Genomic DNA, 20023 nt, shown 5'->3' on the forward strand with positions numbered 1-20023 from the left:
CTCTCTCTCTCTGTCTCCAGCCTCTCTCTCCAGCCTCTCTCTCTCTCTCTCTCCAGCCTCTCTCTCCAGCCTCTCTCTCCAGCCTCTCTCTCCAGCCTCTCTCTCTGGACCCTGGCTCCTTCGCCAGCCCGGCCCTCATGCATAGGCCGCCATCTCAGCAGCGGTTGCTACGAGACAGCGTCCGAGCAGCCTGCCACCCACAGCAGCAGTGGACGCCGGACAGGGCCAGCTCCTTCTTAGCCCCGAGGACGCCTGGCCGCTTCACCCCTCATGCTGTGGGTGCTGCTGGGCGGCAGCCGCCGCGATGGGCTCCCCGGGCAGAGACTGCAGAGCCCCATCGCGGCCGCCCACAGCATCAGGGGGTGAAGCGGCCGGCCGTCCTTTCCTGAGCAGGGGAACTGGCTCCACACCAGGGCCTAAGAAGGAGCCGGCCCAGCCTGGCCTCCACTGACACCACCTCTTCGTGGCTCCTGCTCAGACTGCCAGGCCGCGTGGGCGCCGTCTCAGCAGCGGTTGCTAGGAGACGGCATCCGAGTGGCCTACCAGCCTCAGCAGGAGTGGAGGCTGGCCAGGGCCGGCTCCTTCTTAGCCCCGGAGCCGGTTCCCCTGCTCCGGAAAGGATGGCTGGCTGCTTCACCCCTCATGCTGTGGGCACCGCTGGCCGTCAGCGGCCGCGATGGGCCCCCCAAGCAGAGACTGCTGAGCCCCATTGTGGCCGTTCCTGCCCAGCGGCGCCCACAGCATGAGGGGTGAAGCAGCCGGCCATCCTTTCCGGAGCAGGGGAACTGGCTCTGGGCCTAAGAAGGAGCCGGCCCAGCCTCGCTGCCACCGCCTCTTCACGGCTCCTGCTGAGGCTGCCAGGCCGCTCGGACGCCGTCTTCTAGCAACCGCTCCCACGGGGGCTGCTGCGGGGGGGGGTGTCCCTGTAGGGACGGTGGCTGGACGAAGGCGCCCACATCGTGGCAGACGCAGGCCAGGAGGCTGCCCTCGCTCGGCCAGGCGGCTGCGGGCTCCACTCCAGCACCCTCACCTGCGGTTGTGTGGGCGGCGGGGCTGCTGCTGCAGCACTAAGGCGGCTCAAGTCCTCCTGTCTCTGCAGTCCCTGCCTCACTGAGAAAGGGCGGGAAGGCGGCCAGCCACAGCCCAACGTATGCATGTGTCAATCATGCATGCGTGGCTGAGGGGGCCACTGAAAAGCCGGAGATCCACTTGTTTAATGAAAGTATGGCCGGAGACGGCCCCCTTTTGCCGGAGACTCCGGCAGAAAACCGGAGATCTGGCAACCCTACTTCTGAGGGCTCTTGTTCTTAGATTTGGGCCTGCATGTGAAGGAACCAAGGTCACCCAATGAGCTTTGTGACTGGGCAGGATTTCCAGTCTCCCCAGTCTTCATCTGACGCTCTTAGCCATTATTCCACAATGGCTATTTCTAATAGTCAGAGCCCTGTGGGACTCGCTGTATATTCTATGGAGACAGGGAAAGAGTAGAGTTGGAATACAGCCTGCATTTCCCATTTTAAACTGAAAGGTGCCATTCATCATTATTCTCTGTGGATGTAGTGTAGCTGTTTTCACCCTCAAATCTCATGGTGAAAACCCTATATGACTTGGACTGGCAATTTGAGTGGCAAAAGGTTATTTTAATGCCAAAAGGGTCAGTAAAGGCTGCTATTCGACTATACCAGCTTGAGATATTGTTTATCCCTTTAGTGCTGCTGAGGCATTGCTTTCCTGCAGTTAGCTGGAAATGAATTAAAACAGAGGTTCCATACAAACACTTACTATAGTGCTTATATTATTCAGCAATTCCTTTCCCCTTGGCCAAGATTCTCCTATAATTGGCTGAGCCTGCATACAGTGAGTTTTTAATTAAAGTCACAGGAACTTTAAAAGTCTCAGTAGCACTTTGTCCATCCTGGACAGGCTGGTATTGCAACTGCATTTAAATTATCCAAAATAGCCATAAATCAGGTTTGAAAAATACTGGGGGACACGGAAATGCCCCAGACATTGTCTGCATGTGCCATAACAAAGTGCCTGCCCCGTCTCTCTTAAGCACATTAAAATGGGGAAGTTTTGAGTTGATGGTTCGAATCCCCACACAGCCATAAGCTCACTGGGTGACCTTGGGCCAGTCACTGCCTTTCAGCCTCAGAGGGAGGCAATGGTAAACCCCCTCTGAATACCACTTACCACGAAATCCCTATTCACAGGGTTGCCATAATTCGGGATCGACTTGAAGGCAGTCCATAACAACATAGCAACCGTATTCAGAGCTGCAATGTTTTCTTGAGAGGTTCTTATGCTAGGTGGCTGGGGTTATCGCCTTCAATTTATTGGCTACCTCCAAGGCGGCTCTTTATCTAGAACTTATGTAACAATGTCAGACTGCCCTCACTCCCTTGCCGTCATCCTGGGCAGCTGTTTGGCTGAAAGCAAGAATGCTTTTTTGCAGCAAATGCTCAGTGTTCTAAACGGGCAGGCCAGCCCTTCCTGGCATTGTATGGGAGGCTGTGCCACATCCTTTCCTGTCTGCTCTGGGTCCCTGCTGGGGTGGGAAGTTCTCATGGATGGGCCACCCTTTCACTCTCCCTTTTCCTTCTGGCCTGACCGAGTGAATGAGTTTCCTGGATATGGCTTAAGAAAACCAGTGGGAACAGAGCTAGCCCTATTATGTCAGCACCCTGCCATATCGCTTTGCCAACATCCCTACACCCTGCCCCTCCCTGCTGTTTCTCTAGCAGTGCAGCTGGGCTGATCTTGATGGCCCTCAATCCTAGCTGCAGCCTCTCACAAAGCCAACCCTGGCCTCAGTCCAACTCTTTGGTGTGCTTCAGCCTGCCTTGCCAACACAGCTTAGAAGGAGCTTGATCTGAGCCAGGCTGGCCCTCAGCCCTGGGAAGTGGTTTTCAATGCGAAGGCTCAATGCTGGAGTGCATAAAGCCATAGTAAGAGGCTGCCTCTTCTTCACCACACCCTGACTAGCCATTTCCCCCATCACTTGGGATTGGGATTGTGGCTTCCAAGTACCTTGGTCACCTTTTATTTTTGTTGCTTCAAGCTGACCTCCGTTATGGTTCTGAACTGTTGAGACATGCCTCAGCCCCACAATTTTGCCATACCACTTTCTTTGGTGTTCTCACCCCCCTCCAATATTCTACGGGGCAATGCAGCTCCCTGCTGTACGATTCCAGTCCAGGAAACCTCCAGCTGCTTATCGGATTTGGTTCTTTCCCGTTCCCTGAAGGTAGGCTGCTGAATTTCTCTCTCCTCTCGACCACTCCTTCCTTTTGTAGCCCTAGGCCACATGTGCTAGTCCTGCTCAGTTCTCTCTCAAAGACTGTCTGCATCTTCCCAGAGAACTCTCTCATACACCTCACTTTTGACCTTTTCTCCTGAAATGCCCACTGCACTGAACTGTGAAATGGATCAAGAATCATAAGGCTCAGTGCAAGCTAATTTTTCAGCTGGGGCCTGGGCCACCAGAGCGGTGGGAGGCAAGCCTTCATTTCCAGGGTATAGAGCTTCACTTTGAAATATGCAAAGAAAGAGTGTCTCACGCCACCGTCCTCTCTGAAGGCTGCCCACCGCCAACCGTCTGAGATGGGGCCAAGCGTCCAGATCAGAGGATGTGCTTTTTTAGCCGTCGTGAACCTTATTACCTTGTTGTCTTGGAATTCAGCACTACTAAGTTCCTTCTTTACTTTGGTTGTTGCCAGACCTTTTGGTTTCAGTTCTAAAATGTTTTAGGTAGTGCTATGCTTAATGTGCATGCAAGCCACGTTTGCAAGAACTTTATCCTGCCCCCACTCCCCACATTCAGCTGAATGTTGAATCATCAGTGCTGTGATGGTGGGGTGGAAGAATGCAGGGGGGAGTCATAAGGAAGAGCAGAGGTGTCTTTCCCTATGTTTGGATGGCTGCCTTCTAAACGGGAGGCACCAGGTCCTCTTCCTCACTGCTCCTGCACTTCGTCACTGACTGCATCTTCCTTTCCTCCTGCTGCTCTCGGGGCTGGAGAACATTTGACCCTGTTAGACTGGGGGTGGAATTACGTCAAGTTTCCTCATTAGCCACCTGATCCCATCTTCACCATGGAGAGAAATGGACTGACTGGTAATTGAAACACTTAGTGCTGTACCATTTGAGATTTACGCACTAATTGCCAGAGCAAAGCATTTCCATTAGCTACACCTGGAGTGGGAACGGGTTGATCTGCCCATCAGTTGCAAAATCTCTTTGAAACCAATCTTTTTTTTAAAAAAAACAAATGCACTCGAGCTGATCCCACCAGGTTTTACAGTAAAAAGGGGCAGGGTTTGACTAGCGATGTGTGCCCGTTTGCAGAAGAGAGAGGCGGAGACACACTGGAATTGGCAGAACAGTGAGTGTGTTTCTACCCTTAGTGCTGTTCTGTTTGAGATTAAAGGGGGGGGGAATGATTTCTGCTATCTTTGCTGCTCTCTGGTGGAGACACAAAGCTAAGCAGCCAAGATTCAGGCTGTGTTCATAGGAACAGCAAATGATTAAACAACACAGGGCTTCCTTTAGCAACCATATATAAGAATATACTATTCTTTGTCTCTCTTATGCAAACCCACTGCACAGAAATGTATTTCTCACTTCCCCCTTCTCCTTGTGCCTTTATTCTGCACTGAATGTATATAAGGTTCTCTTCAAAACACAAGTGCCTTCTTAGGTCAGACCAAAGGTTCATAGCATCTGTTCCAGCATCCTGTTTCCAAAATGAGCCAACTGAGTGTTTCTGGAAACTTTGCAAAGCAGGGCAAACGTGGAGATTTTATTTAGCTGCTGTAGCTAATAGCCCTTGTATCCTTGGACTGATCTTATGCTTCCTCTTGTCCCAGGCTAACAGATGCTGACCGGAAGCGGCTATGGGAGAAACGTTATTACTGCCACTCTGAGCCAGGCTCACTGCCTCTGCTGCTTGCTAGTGCCCCAAGCTGGGAGTGGGCCTGCTTGCCTGACATCTACGCCCTGCTGAAGCAATGGACACACATGAATCACCAGGATGCTCTTGGGCTACTGCATGCAGCGTAAGTAATCTTCCTGGAAGCCTCTTACTATCTGTTTGAGAGTGAGTGGTGGAAAGACCTAGCTATTCAATGTATGAAAGGTTTGGTCCTTGTTCTAGTTTTGCATTTTCACCAGCTACACCCTCCGGGCTTGATCTCTCTTTTAGGATCTGGTGCATGGGAACACTTTAATCCAAAGACTGCAGTCCTAGGTATACCCTGCCGAGGAGTAAAATCCACTGAATTAAGTTGAACTTTCTTCTCAGTAGACATGCATGCAATCAACCTACAAGGCTGTTGTCAACAAATTATACTGAGAATTCCTTGCTATAGTCTGCAGAGATCTTAAAGATGGAACAAGATGATTAGAACATATTTTGCCCAATTTTTAAATCTGGACTGGTTGTCAGTTTGTTTCTAGACCCAATTCAAGGTGCTGCTTTTAACCTTTAAAGCCCTAAAAGCTTTGGAACCTGGATACCTCAAGGACCACTTTCTTCCCTATGTTCCTCCCTACATACTCCATTTATCACCCGAGGCCCTGTTTCGGATTCCACTTGGCCTTCTTGATGCCTGGCAGCAAGGAAATAGGATCTTTTTGGTGGTGGCCCCTACAGTGCCCTCCTCGCAATAGCAGTTCATCTGGTGGGGTGGAGTCACAATGCTAACTTCCCGACAGATGTGTCAGTGCCACTTAGCGGGAGGGAGGTTGGTGCAGTGCGGGGGCCCCGTCAGAAGTGGTAGATTAGCTCTGTTGGTGTACCTGCACTATACCAACTTCCCTACCACCTCACCCCTTTTCCTTCTGATAAGCAGGAGCAACACACCTGTTGGGAAGCCAGCATTTTGGCTCTGCAGATGAACCATTACTGCCTTCTAGTTGAGATATGCCAGGCCCCGACGCTTGATGGTTGTAGCATTTGGCCTAAACCTGTTTATTTATCAAGCCCTTCAGCTGAACAACTTTTCTCATTATGACTATGTTAAGGCTTTCCCCCCCTTTCTCTGTGCCTTTCCTGTTTTGTTTTGTTGTTTTGAGTTGCTGTTTTTGTTGATTTTGGATTTTTATGGTGGTATTTTCTGATGGTGGCTTTATGTATATTGGGTTTTACTGTTTATATATCTTATTGTTGTAAACTGCTTTGATATTTTATTTTTTTGTGGAGGAGAGAAAAAGAGGGATACAGGTTTTCATAAATAAATTAAGGTGGCTGTCAACATCAAGTTGGGATTGTTCTCCAGTGAGCATCTCTTGATATGTGGCTGCAGGTTCCCAGATCAGGAGGTGAGGAGGACAGCTGTGCAATGGATTGATTCCATATCTGATGCTGAGCTACTGGATTATCTGCCCCAGCTGGTACAAGTAAGTCACTGTGCTGACTGTAGCTTTGTCATGTTAACTGGAAAATATTTCCAGTCCATTTAGGAGCACACATGGCATTGGCTTCTATCCTGGGACAAGAGTGTACCTTGCAAAGAAGCTGCTGTGCCAGAGTGCTTAACTCTTTGGAACCTCAGAAATGAGGGGGGGCAGTAGCACCTATGTTATTCTCTTAGAGCAGCATTTTGACCAATTGCTTGAGTTTCAAAAGCCTTCATTTGTAAAATGGCTGATTTCTGAGACCTTAAGGATAGACTGCTAGACTCCAGCTAGTGTGTACTAGAGATAACAGAGCATTCGGAATTAAAGCAGGATTATACTAATGGAAGAGTTCTAAATAAGTGGCAAGTCCTCTAAGTAGGAGTGGAGGAGCCTTTTTGGACCTACAGGCCAGATCCTTATCAGGACCTGCCTTGTGGGCCAGATTTGACAGTTGGGCAGGGAGGTCAGTCCTGCTTAGTACTGGGTTTGGATGGACCAAGCAGGATTGGCCTCCCTGCGTATCAGCTGATGTGTGTGAGTACAATCCTGCTTTATGCAAAGCTTCAGAAGCACCTGACAACCAACTAGCTTTGGGTGCTTTGGAAGAGGGCTTTGCAGGCGGCATCAGTCTGCAGCACCTTCAAAGCCCCTTTTGGCCAAGCCCCGCCCTTACCTGCCCCACACCTGACATCTTTGGTTACAGAAGTTGTTACCACCTTCACCTGATCCTGTTGTTCTCTTCTTCACTGGACCCAGGCTACTCACCGTTCTTTATATTTTTTCTTTCCCATGACTCAGGCCTTTAGGTGGCCTTTTTTCCACATTCTGTTCTCCTCTTGTAGCTGTTTTCCTCAGTGTCTACACTGTTTGCTTCTCCTGGTCCTTGTCAGCATTTTGACTGTACGAAGACTTTAAAAACCTCTTCTTAGGACTTACTAAAGGAAAAAAAGCATGCTCGCCCAGTTTTCATTACATTATTTCATAGTATGTCTCACACTCTGCGTCTCATCTCCTGATCCGTTAAGAAAATGGCAGTCTGTTCCTGGCCTTTCTGTCTGATAAGGAACCCATATTATCCTGTCCATTTATTAAAATTATCTACACAGGACCTCAAGTGTCCACGAGTACAGGGGTTTTTTGGTTGGTTGATACAAGAGGCAGGGAACCTGTGGCCCTCCAGATGTTGTTGGACTACAACTCACATCAGCCCCAGCCACCATAGCTAATAGTCATGGATGATGAGAGCTGTAGTTCAGCAACATCTGGAGGGTCACAGGTGCCCTACCCCTATGATAGGGCCTTCTCAGGGGTAGCCCCATGGTTGTAGAGTTCCTGCACAGCAATACAAAGCCCTTTCTATACAAGCTTTGCCTTCCTTTAACAATGTTTTTTATGCCAGTGATTTCTGAGTCCTGCTTCTTTCTGATTCTGGTTTTTTTAATGATTGAAATGTATCTCAGTTGGGTCCCCTTTAGTTGTGTGCTACCTTGTGAGGGTTATGCCCTAAAAGGCAGAAAATAAATAAATAAGCCACTCTATTCTTGTTTCCTCTCCCAGGCCCTCAAATATGAATGTTACCTGGACAGTCCCTTGGTGCGGTTTCTTATGAAGCGAGCCATCTGTGACTTGAGGATCACCCACTATTTTTTCTGGTAACATTGATGGATGTGCTGTTGGTGTATTGAATGAATGAGATACAAGAGCATGGGTGTTGTTGTTTTTTAAAAAAAGAAACTTAAGAAATTTGATCATCCAGTTTCAATCTTGCTAGCCAAGAAGGTTCCATGCTATTTTTATTCGAAAGTCCAGAACACTTCACTTCGATTCACAAGATCATCAACCTTTGAACAAATGGTTCCTTTGTTGAGAATACTTCCCATATAGATTGGCGTACTTCATATTTTCTGAATTCTAATTGCTTAGAATTTTGCCTTAATCTCTCTCTCTCTCTCTCTCGTCCTCACAAGCCCCCTTTAAGGTGGCATTACCCAAACATCCTGGCTAATCTTTTTTTTTTAACTCTTTTTTTTTCTTGTGCAAGAACTGACATTTGGTTTTAGAACGAGTCATCAAAATTCAGCAGGTTGACTTGGTCTGCCTAGGAAAAAGTAGGAAGAGGGCTTTGCTTAGCTATGCTTGTGTAAGTGTAGACGGATGGGTCATGGATCTCTTCCAGGCAAACACCATTGCTTCTGGTGACAAAGTCTTTGTGTCTCTAGGCTGCTGAAAGATGGTCTTAAGGATTCTCAGTTCAGCATCCGTTACCAGTATCTGCTGGCAGCTCTGTTGTGCTGCTGTGGGAAGGGCCTGCGAGAGGAGTTTGACCGCCAATGCTGGCTCATTAACACGCTGGCTAAACTGGCTCAGCAGGTCCGTGAAGCTGCTCCATCATCACGGCAGGTATGTGTGTTTGGGAGCGTCTCATGTCTCCTGCTGTGATTGGGGGTGGGAGAAGGAAGAATAAAGCACCAAAGTGATTTCCTCTAAACGTTTTGGGCTACAGCTCCCATCAGCCCCAGCCAGCACATGCTGGCTGGAGCTGATGGGAGCTGTAGCCCCAAATATCTGGAGGGAACCAGGCTGATGAAGGCTGATATAGGAACTGTCTGCACTGATTAAAGGCTACTTTGGGATGGTAAGGCTGATGGAAGAACTAAAGAAATAATTACCTGAAGAACATCTGTCTGCTAACTTCTAGCAATAATCTGGGTTAAAATTCAGCCATTAAATTTTTCAGCCAGTGTAAGACATCTGGCGGCAGATCATTGAGATTTATCTATTATTTAATATTTTTCACATGGACTGAGGCACATCTTAATAGGATTGCCCAGTTCTGTAGCCTCAATCTAGGGGAGTGTTTTTTCTTCTTCTTTTTATGGGTTGGTGAACTGCAGTGCAAGCTCACTGATCCCTGGTTTCCAATCTCTTCCCTATCCCCTTTAGATGTTGTACTTCATGCCAAGCTTAAGCAGCAAATTCTTTCAAAGCCTAAATCTTGGAGGCAGAAAAGTAGCTGTGCATTTGAACACAGAACCTGATTTACAAAATGTTAGGCAGTTGGAATATGGAATTTGGGAGGAGATTGAAGCAGTATACATACACTGCTGTTTAAACATAACAATAAGAATGGACCACCCAATGGGGTGTTTTTTATGCTGGTGCAACAACTACTACATTGGGATGACTTCTGAGCACAGCCCTGCTGTGTGAGAGACTGGATTGGTGCCTGGGGCAGACTGCAGATCAAGTAATGGGATGCTGTCTGTTGAAAAACTTCTTTGTGTTTTTTTTCCTCCCTCAGGCCATCCTTCGAGAGGGGCTGGAGGATGTAAGGCAATTCTTCAGTGTTAATGGCTCCTGCCGCCTACCACTTAGTCCCAGCCTGCTGGTGAAGGGGATTGTGCCCAGGGTACGTCTCTGACTGCCAAAAATACTGTTGCTGGTACACTGTAGAAGAATAGGATTGCCTTCCTCTTTGGTAGAGCTCCCTGTGTTCCAAGCATTGAAGATGCCCAAACTTAGCACCACCATTTGTATTGCCAAGATTTAAAAAAAGCTGCTTCCTCTCTGTTGCCTAACAAGCTGCTGCACAGCAAGCCAGCTCCTGATTATGAGAATCATTGGCTTTCAGCCATTAACTTCCTTATCACTTAACCTTTCACATCACTGTTGTGTGTTTCTTGGCCACCGTAAAAACTATCCATCCAACACCAGCTGTCTGACAAGTATCTCTCCTTAAATGTACTCTTGATGTTCAGCCCCGTGTTACATCAGCCTTGCATACGTTCTCTCATCACCAATGCCACCTCCCTTGCTTTAAGTCTTTCCAATTTTTTAAAAAAGAAACAACTTGAATTTTTCTCACCTCTATCTGGCACTGCAATATCGCAGGCAGGGAGAGTGCTGTTGTGCTCTGGTTCTGCTTGCAGGCTTCCTATAGTCATCTGGCTGGCCATTGTGAGAACATGATGGTCAACGAGATTGGCCTCTGGCTTGATCCAGCAGGCTGTTCTTATGTTCTCAAAAAATGGATAGGGAAAAAGCTGTACTTCAAGAGGTGGGTAGACAGCTTTGCAGTAGAGGATGACCATACCAATAGTTACAGTTTTTGCATTAAAAAACTGCAGTCCTGAAAGACCATTTTGCATGCACTTTAGTTCCCCTGCTTTCCTGGATCAACAGTAGTTTGGGTAGATAATTTTTAACAGATTTGCAGTGAATGGCTATAAATAAGGTAGATCTTGAGTCTGGAGGAGGCAACATCATAGAAAAAGCTATATGCTTTTCATGTGAGCAGGTAGTGACAGAATATTTCCTGTGCATATTGCAAATGAATGGTCAAAATTAAGAACATTCTGCTACCCAGTGCTGCAGGCCTTCAAGTACTGCACTTTTTCACTTGGACTCTTGATAAGGCATCATCGAAAGGCCAAGTGAAAAAGTGCAGTACTTGGAGACCTGCAACACTGGGTAGAGTAATGTCCTCAACAAGGCATCATTAAAAGGCCAAATGAAAAAGAAATGATCCCCAAGAGGAATAAAACCCAGGTCTCTGAAATGGGGTGGAATACTCAGTCTTGGAGGGAATAAAACGTCGTATTTTAAGCATGATCCTAAGCCTATGTTCCCCGAGAGTCCTTCTGCCAATGCTGGGGAGCATCCACCTCTCCTACAACTAGATGCTTGATAAAAACTCTGGCTGTTCTGATCACCACCTTCCCCCATCTCCATCACTCTCTCCTTGACTGCAGGATTGTTCCTATTTCAACTCCAATGCTGTTCCTCTGAAGCTCTCCTTCCAGAATGTTGACCCTCTTGGGGAGAATATCCGTGTTATTTTTAAGGTGAGCCCTGTTGTTTTTTACCTGATTATGGCTACAACTTTCCTTCTCTTTGTCCAGATGTTTCTGAACAAACCTAAATACCCCCTCATCTAGCTTGCAGGCTGCTGGTGTTCAAGCAGTATCTTATGAGTTGCTCTTCTGCCTTTCAAGACCCATCAAGATTTTAAAAAAATCTTGATTACAATTTTTAGTCTGTGGCAAGTAGGTTTGAGAAACTGCGCCTATGGAAGAAAAGCATTAATGAGCTTCAAAGTCTAGCAGCCTTAAAGTGTGCTTTTGATTGTGCACTGGCAAGGGGAAGCAGGTTTTGGATCTACCACCCATCGGCTAATGGGTGGTAAAGCTGAAGCCTCAGGCTCTTTAAAGCATAGTGCAAGGCACTTTGCAAGGCCTGTGTGGTGCTTTGAAGTCCTGACTTTGTGACTTTAAAGTGCCTAATCTCCTTATGTCAGATGATTGACAGTGGGTCAAATTTGGCCGACAAGCCTAGGATCTGATGAGGATCTGGCCCACAGAGCCGGAAAGATTCCCTGTTACTGGTCTAGCGAGCCTCTTAACTCTTAACCTCCCTTCCTAGTCCCTCTTACTCCCTTTCCTTCTAGCTTTGAAAAGGAACTAGAAAAAGTATAGCAGGTCCTGCCTGCCAAGCAATAGTTCTTCAGCATCTGGTGTGTCAGGAATGAACTCTCCTTCCAGAGAGCTTCAGAACCTCTGGGAATCCAGGCCAGCACTTCCTCACTCTTAAATGAAAGGTTCTGGAAGCAGGGATATGATTTCTAGCACTACCACACACTTTACAGCTAGCCTGTCACTTAGAAGCTTGCTTGTACCTCAGCAGAACAGTTTGAGAGAGACATTGAGAAGCTGAAAGACTATAGACTTAACTGGTAGACCCCAGAAATTTAGCAAAGTCTATAAAAGCCTTAAAATGGCCATGGTTAGGGTGGGATCCATTTTGCCACCAAAGTGTCGACTACTGGATAATTGAGAATTTGATTATGGCTGGCATTGGAGATGAAATAACGGGTACCCTGGAGCATTAGTCGGATTGCCCTGTAGTTCCCACTGTTTTGCTAAAAGGGCAGATCAAGGCTTTGCTTCTAAGCTAGAATCAATATGGCACATAGGTGATGAGACAGTGCTTGGAATTGGTTCTTGATCCCTTAGTGGCCATTCAGGAATCCAGAAAAAAGCTCTCTGATAGTTGACTCCTGCCGGATAAGGATTGTTCCCTGGTCTCTGCTATCTGTTCCCATAATCTCTGTACACAATATGTCTAGTAGTTCAGGTGATCAGACACTCGGCCCTCACACACTGTGTGATTGTTGTCTCTCTAAAAACTGCCCTCTGTCTCAGCATATCAGTCCATCCCACTCATAATAAGGCAGCTCTAAGAGAGTAAGCATGTGTAATTCTGGGGCTAAGTTGATGCTGGTGCCCTTTTCAAAATTAAGAAGGCATTCTATAAGTTGCATGCACTTAAATGTATTCTATGAGTTGCATGCAAGAAATATCTTTCGTGGCTTCCTCCAAATGATCAAATGCTGCAAAGCTTTTAAACCTCTTACCTTATCCTGTGCTCTTTTAAAATTGCAGTGTGGAGATGATCTCCGGCAGGACATGCTAACTTTGCAGATGATCCGCATAATGAACAAGATCTGGGTGCAAGAAGATTTAGACATGCGCATGGTCATATTCCGTTGTTTTTCCACAGGCCGTGGTCGGGGTAAGTTTGGATCCAAGTATGAAATGTTTTTCTGTTCCTTGTCAGTTCCTCTTGCTCAATAGCCATTATGTTGTTGTTAAGCTGGTATGTGGTTGTGTGAGGAATCTGATGGAGCAATGATTTCAGGACTGGGATAGATATCCAAGGACCTATATCACCTCTCTGGATGAAGACTAAGAACATTTTTTAAAAACTGCCTTGCTGAATCAGACCAAAGGGTTAGAATTAATTTTCTAGTCCATCTCCCTACAGCAGATAGTCAGGTGACTGTAAGCCCTCAGTACGTGGTGGTCAGAGCCAGATGCCTCTCAAGGAAGGGTGAGAAACCTGTGGACCTCCAGATGTTGCTGGACTACAAATATCATCATCACTGACTATTGGCTATGCTGGTTAGGGCTGATGGGAGTTGCACTCCAGCAACATTTGGAAGGCTACAGGTTTCCCTGACCTGCTCTAAAACATAAACTCCTGTTCTTAGTGATTGCAGCTGCTACCATGCATTTGCTGACATTTCAAAAACTATCTGTGCAAGTACCCACTGCAACATTCTCTTGTAAATAATTCAGTAAGTTGATTGTGCCACTGACAGAAACATTATTTATCTGTAATGGGATCCTTCGAGGACACCTGTCTCTCTCTATAATTCTAAAACATGGATGGATAACAGGTAGGTAGTTCAGCCTGGACCTTGGACCAGATCAATAACATAGTTCCCTTCTTAGCCATAGAAGGTAGTTACTTTTCTGAACATCTAAATCAAGCATGGGAAACTAGTGGCCCTCCTGATAATGTTGGACCAATTCCCATCAGCTTCAGCCAGCATGTGTCAGGGATGATAGAAGCTGAAGTCAGGCAAATATGGAGTGGAGGGCCACAGGCAGGGCTAGCTCCAAAGAGCGGCCAGGTGGGGCCCTGGCCGAGGTCCCCTGGGGCTACAGGGGCCCCTCTGCTCCCCTTCTGTGATTTGCAGCAGTGTTGCTGCCATGGATCGCATGGCAACAGCTCTGGAGCCCCTGACATTCCCTTGCTTCTTCAACCTACCTTTCTTGGCTGTTGTGCTACGCACACACATCCCTGCCATAAGCCCAAATGGCGGCAGAGGCTTGAGCCCCTTAGGGAAACCTCAGCCGCCATCTTGGTTAAGGGCAGCACTGCGTGCGCAACCACACAACAGCCGAGAAAGGTAGGTTGAAGAAGCAAAGGAACGGTGGGGGCTCCGGAGCTCTTGCCATGTGATCTGTGGCAGCAATCCTGCCACGAATCATGGAAGGGGAACGCTGGGGCCCGGGGCAGGCTTGTGCCTAACCAGCCCTGGCCACAGGTTCCCCATACCTATTTTAAATATAGGGTGCATTTTACACCCAAGAGGAAAATGATGTTTCAAAATGGATAGTAAAAATACCAGCCCAAGTTGGGCTCTTTCTCAGTTGATTGGATATGAGAGTGTTATGTAAATTTGTATAGATGTTAGCAGAGATTGTCAATGGTCTGAGATGCATGTGTGCCAGTGTGTGCATTTACCTAAGTAGCAGGCTTTTACCCTGCATTTAGATCACTGAGACTTAAGACTTAGTAAAATAAGAAAAGCTACTTTATTTATAGAAATACAGAGTAGATAGGAAAGGCATACCTAGTTCTAACTAACTAAGTTGGAGGCACAATGCCCAGGTTTGGGAGTTGCCCTCATGGCTCAGGAGGGAGAGAGCAGAGTCAAAGGTGTCTCCTCTCTCTCGGACAATCGAAGAAAAGAAGAAGGGAAGGGCAGAAGGAGGAGGGGCACATAAGCTTCCCTAAGCATATCAGTCTAACGACGGAAGGAAGTCAGTCAGAGCATCACAGGTAAAGGTAGGCAAGCCTAGCCATCTGGAGGACCCTAACTCTATCTCCCTTCTGGAACATAAACAAAAGAACAAAACAGGAGTTGCTCTTGCCCCACTTCCAACAGAGAGTTGGGGGGGGGAAGAGAAAAGAGGCCTTCACTAGCCATTCTTATAGTCATTTACTGTGTGCTACAGGGATGGTAGAGATGATCCCTAATGCAGAGACCCTGCGAAAGATCCAGGTGGAGCATGGGGTGACAGGCTCCTTCAAGGATCGTCCCCTGGCAGACTGGCTACAGAAGCACAACCCCAAGGAGGATGAATATGAGAAGGTAACGGCAGGTGAAGAGAGAGAGAATAACATCCTTTGCTTCAGGATCAAAAGCCAAATAACTCTCAGAATTATGATCAAGGATTGTGCTAATGTCAAAGCCAGTGTGTGTTCTGTTTTGAGTCTAGTCATTTTAGTCATTGCATAAGTAGTGTGAAAACATTGTGGTCTGCATTTGTCTGTGTGCACCTGACTCAACTTGCAGGTCCACATTTTTATTTGCTTCCTTAGCAAAATGTGTTGGAGAGAAGCCACCTTTATTTTACATATTTAAAATCTGACCTCTTTTAATTCTCTAAACGCAAGGAGGATCACAAAGCTAAAAGCCACTTTTCCAAAACATGAAATTAACAAGCTAAAATGCACTGTAAACCAGCAGCAAGCAAGCTTTTCCTCCTTAAAAGCTTATGTAAATAAAAAATGTTTTGACTTGTTATCCAGAATTATATGGGATGGTAGACTAGGATGAGGCTTTTCCATGGTACTGAAAAAGCCTAGCTATAAATTTTAACTACAAACAAAGACAGCATAGGAAGTGGCATATAGGAGAATGTCAGGTGTAAATACAGCTAAGGGGAGAGATTGCGTTATTTCACAGAAGTTTTAGTTACCTTTCTGACACCCCAAAGCTCCAACAGGATGGTGTATATTAAATATCTAGACAGAAAATGCAGTATCCAAAATGTCTCTCAATGATTTGCAGAAGCCTTTTCAACTATTTCTCCCCCAGCATTTTGTTTGGCTTTATTGCTTTCCCATTGAACTCTTTACATGACTGTTGTAATAACATCCGTCCTCATCTGCCAGGCAGTGGAGAACTTCATCTATTCATGTGCTGGCTGCTGTGTAGCCACTTATGTCCTGGGAATCTGTGACCGACACAATGACAACATTATGCTCAAGACCACAGGACACATGTTCCACATTGACTTTGGCAGGTTTCTGGGCCATGCTCAGATGTTTGGCAACATCAAAAGGTGAGCATTTTAAGCCAACTAGGGAGTCTGTGCATGTATGGCTAACTGAATTACTTGTGCTAGGGGGTTACATTATTTTTGGAAACAAATGTGAAACTAAACTAATAAACATATTAGTTTCACCCTGAAGCTAATGGGGGCACTTTTGTTTTAGTTTTAGCTTTACATAGGAGATATTTGCAAATAGGTATGTTCCGGGAACTCAAAGAACGGGGTCAACTGAGAGAGCTGTGAAACCGACAAAGCATGTGAATGCTCCAATCTGAATAAAAGAAACATTAGTTCAATGACTGCAACAATCAAAGAGGGGGGAGTTCTTTGTCTAAACTGTCTGCCATTTGGCAGTCCTGATACCCTGAGGTGGTAGAAGAAGCCCTGCAAATTTCATGATTTTTGCATGGAAAACACAGTAGTTGCGAGGAGGAGAAATGCAGCTCGGTGTCTCATTTAAACCAATTGGAAACTTCAGGTGTGAGGAACCTCTGGCCCTCCAGATGTTGCTGACCTTCAACTCGCAACAGCCCCAGGAGATATGGCTGATGGCCAGGGATGATGGGAGTTATGGTTCATCAGCATCTGGAGGGGCAAAGTTTTTCCACATCTGTCTTACAGAAAGTGTTCCTTCTTAACATTGCTTATAAAATAGGGCTTCTCTGTAGCACAACACCTAAATGCCACAGATGGAAAACACCAAAGTTATTAGCATCAGTAATCTGGGTCTCCACTGAAATCAGTGTCAAAATAAAAGTGAGACTAAAGCTAATGGGAAACAAAATTAAAGTAAATGAAATGAAGATAAAATTAAAATGGATGGCCTTTAGAAACTAAATGGAAAACTAAACTAAAACAGTTCAAGTGCACACCCCTAGTTGGTGCTCAAGAACAAGCCTTGGAGCTGTAGAACTCAGCAGAGAGGGGCTGTGACTGTACAAAGAAAATAATTTATATTACACAATTTAATTAAGTGCTTGGGCTTTGCTTGTTCCTCCCTGCATTTTAATATTTTTCACAATCAGAATGTCTAGCAAATGGAAAGTTCTCAACAGGGATTCAATGAAAAATAAATTCAATAACATTCCATTAAAGCATATAAAAACTAATCAAAGAAAGAGAGAACAGAAAAATAAAGTGTAAAACGCATTGCCAATTCTGGAGAGTAAAATTTATTATTATACAACTAAGCATATGCTCTGTTGTGAAACAATTTAAAATCTCCAGCTCATCTTATTGTTATGGAACAGATACCTTATTGGGAATCTGACAGAGAGATCTGGCTGATGATGTTGGGTGATATCTGTTTGCAAGGATGCACTAAAGCATTCTCTCTAGCAGTAGCTTTTTAATCATGACATGTGTTGTTAGTGTATAGAGAATTTTGTCGTCCCTCCCCCACACACAAACAAGATTTTACCTGCCACATGTACATTTGTTGGGGACCACAACATTGTCTGGTTACCTGGGAATGGAATCTGACTATTGGTTTTGAAATTCCAAACATTTTAGTATTTTCTTAAAGGTTCTAATAAATTATTTCTGAATGTAATCATGTTGTCTGGCCTGGCCTGTTCCAAAATAATTTTTTTTGGCAGAACAGGTTACCAGTAGCATTTGACTTGTCTGCTCCCACATTTTGAAGTCCTTTCAGTGAATGTAAAACACATTGTTAGAAACAAAGGTTCTTCAAGAGAGACCCACAACAGAGGCACTTGTGAAGCAGTATTAAAGCTTTATTATACGTTCTTGCAAGAGTGGGTGTCCACAAGGTAGGCACACCCAAGTGACATTGGTATAGTTCTTTTATCCTATAGCCTGACGCTTCGTTCCCTCCCCTGTTTCCTCATTGGTCGAGTACTTCAGGGTTTACAGCCTATCCGTGCCGCCTATTCATGTTATAGGAAGTCCCGCCTCTGTTTACATCTCCCACTACTCATATTTTAGCTCCCCCATACTCATATTTATTATTACCCATATATGGTATATCTCCCTCCCCCTTTGGTATGTTCTTCTTCATTGTTGGCAGACAGAGTGGAACCTAACCACAACTGTCTCTGTCGCACCTGTTTCCTGACATCTGTCTATTTTAGCTTGTTTTCCTTGCTTCACTAACTACATTTCACCCTTCCCAAACAACAACCATCATTTACACAAAGTCACACATCTACACAATTTGAGCACCCTGCAAAAGCAACACACTTTATACTTATCACAACATGCACTTATTTTATCTGTCAAATGTGTTCAGGATTTTCCCTGTGATTATTACATAGTCATTGTTCCAAAGTCCTTCAGGATAATGTGATGTGTGGGAATCTAATAGGACCTAGCACTCTCTGGATGGATTGAGGTGTGGTTGAAAATGAAAGCAGAGTGATTATTTTGTCCCTGGGATTAGCCACAACATTGTGATTTTTGCACATTTCTTCTATACAGGGACCGGGCTCCGTTTGTCTTCACATCAGACATGGCTTATGTCATCAACGGTGGTGACAAGCCCTCCAGTCGCTTCCATGACTTTGTGGATCTCTGTTGCCAGGCCTACAACCTGATCCGCAAGCATACCCATCTCTTCCTCAACCTTTTAGGCCTGGTGAGACACCCACTTTCCACCTCCCTGTTACCCATGGTCTCCACTAGCAGTGCATTTCTCTAGATAATACACCATAACTCTTACTGAAGCCCTCAGCTATAGGATTTCCATCTGAACTTCGCTAGAGTTTGGGAGGGTTGCATGGGGAGAGAGAGAAGAAATGATGAAAGTCAGACGACTGTGACTTGATGAACTGCCCTCTCTCTTCCAAGCCTGTAATTCCTCTATAACAGAGTATTCTCAGTCTGTATCCTTTGTGAATCGTCTAGACCTTCTTCGCTTCCAAATCAGGAAGAGGCATAAGTTAAACATTTGTCTTTGTTAGGGCAACCATAACTTTCCAGTTAATAGCATCCCTTTTGCAGACAGTAGCCTGGTTCATATGATACTCTAAGTCACACCTTGGCTTAATGAGACCGTGCAAATGTGTAGACTCTCAGAGAGGAACTCCTAGCTGCTTTGTTCCTCCCCAATCCTTTTTACTGCCGCGCCAGTAGTTAAGTTCTCTCCTCACTACCCACAAGCTTTAACTGGGAGCCTGCATGTTTGTGCAGTCTTGCTAAGCTAAGGTTTGGCTTCATGTGTTGTGTGAACCAGGCTAATGTCTGGGTTCACACGTAAAGCTGAACCATAGGTAAGATCAGTAAGCTACCAACAAACTATAGCTTATGTTAGTTAACAAACATAGTTTGCCATCCTCACTGCCCTGCAGGCATGATTTTGTCATCTTATAGTGCCCTCAAAAACGTTCACTTTTTTACACCAAGAGCAACCAGTTCCAGAAAGAATACCGTATATTCCGGCGTATAAGACGACTGGGCGTATAAGACGACCCCCAACTTTTGAGAAGATTTTCCTGGGTTAAAAAGTCATCTTATACGCCGGAATAACAGCCCCCCAACCACAGCCACAACTCTTCAACCCGCTTGCCCCCATAGCAACCTGCCCCCAGCCGCAAGAAAGACCCTGATCCCCGTTTAAAAAGCCAGCGTCCCTCTCCCCTTTCTTCCCTGCGTGGCCAGCGCCCCCTCGCCCCATAGCCCGCACCGACCTTTGCCCACCAAGAAGTGGATGTCGCTGAGCACCTCGTTCTTGAAGAGGAAGGCGAAGCGCTCCTGCACCGTCGGCTTCGTCGCCTGCCAGTTGTAGGCCGGCTCCCGCGGCGCCAGCAGGCCGGAGGCAGCGGCGGCGGTGGAGGGCGCCGAGGAGGAGGCCGGAGGGGCAGCTGTCGGCAGCGGGTTCCCGCCTCCGCCGCCTCCCGCTGCTGCTGCCGCCGCCCGGTGGTTGTGCGTCAGCGGAGGTGCCGGCGCGGCCTGCGGCGGCAAGAGCAGCGAAAGCG

At 46.3% G+C, this 20023-nt stretch overlaps 1 protein-coding gene across 3 annotated transcripts in view; it reads left to right on the plus strand.

The window, feature by feature from the left end:
- PIK3C2B (phosphatidylinositol-4-phosphate 3-kinase catalytic subunit type 2 beta) overlaps positions 1–20023 on the plus strand; it is a 127400-nt gene that overhangs the window by 97276 nt on the left and 10101 nt on the right. For all 3 annotated transcript variants that reach the window (XM_061632210.1, XM_061632212.1, XM_061632211.1), the window contains 10 exons: positions 4869–5057; positions 6306–6399; positions 7957–8051; positions 8619–8799; positions 9701–9808; positions 11151–11243; positions 12840–12969; positions 14985–15121; positions 15928–16097; positions 18528–18684. In XM_061632210.1, the coding sequence (XP_061488194.1) occupies positions 4869–5057; positions 6306–6399; positions 7957–8051; positions 8619–8799; positions 9701–9808; positions 11151–11243; positions 12840–12969; positions 14985–15121; positions 15928–16097; positions 18528–18684 (1354 nt within the window). The remainder of the gene's footprint in view (positions 1–4868; positions 5058–6305; positions 6400–7956; positions 8052–8618; positions 8800–9700; positions 9809–11150; positions 11244–12839; positions 12970–14984; positions 15122–15927; positions 16098–18527; positions 18685–20023) is intronic.

Source organism: Rhineura floridana, chromosome 6 (assembly GCF_030035675.1).
Source record: "Rhineura floridana isolate rRhiFlo1 chromosome 6, rRhiFlo1.hap2, whole genome shotgun sequence".
Taxonomy (NCBI): Eukaryota; Metazoa; Chordata; class Lepidosauria; order Squamata; family Rhineuridae; genus Rhineura; species Rhineura floridana.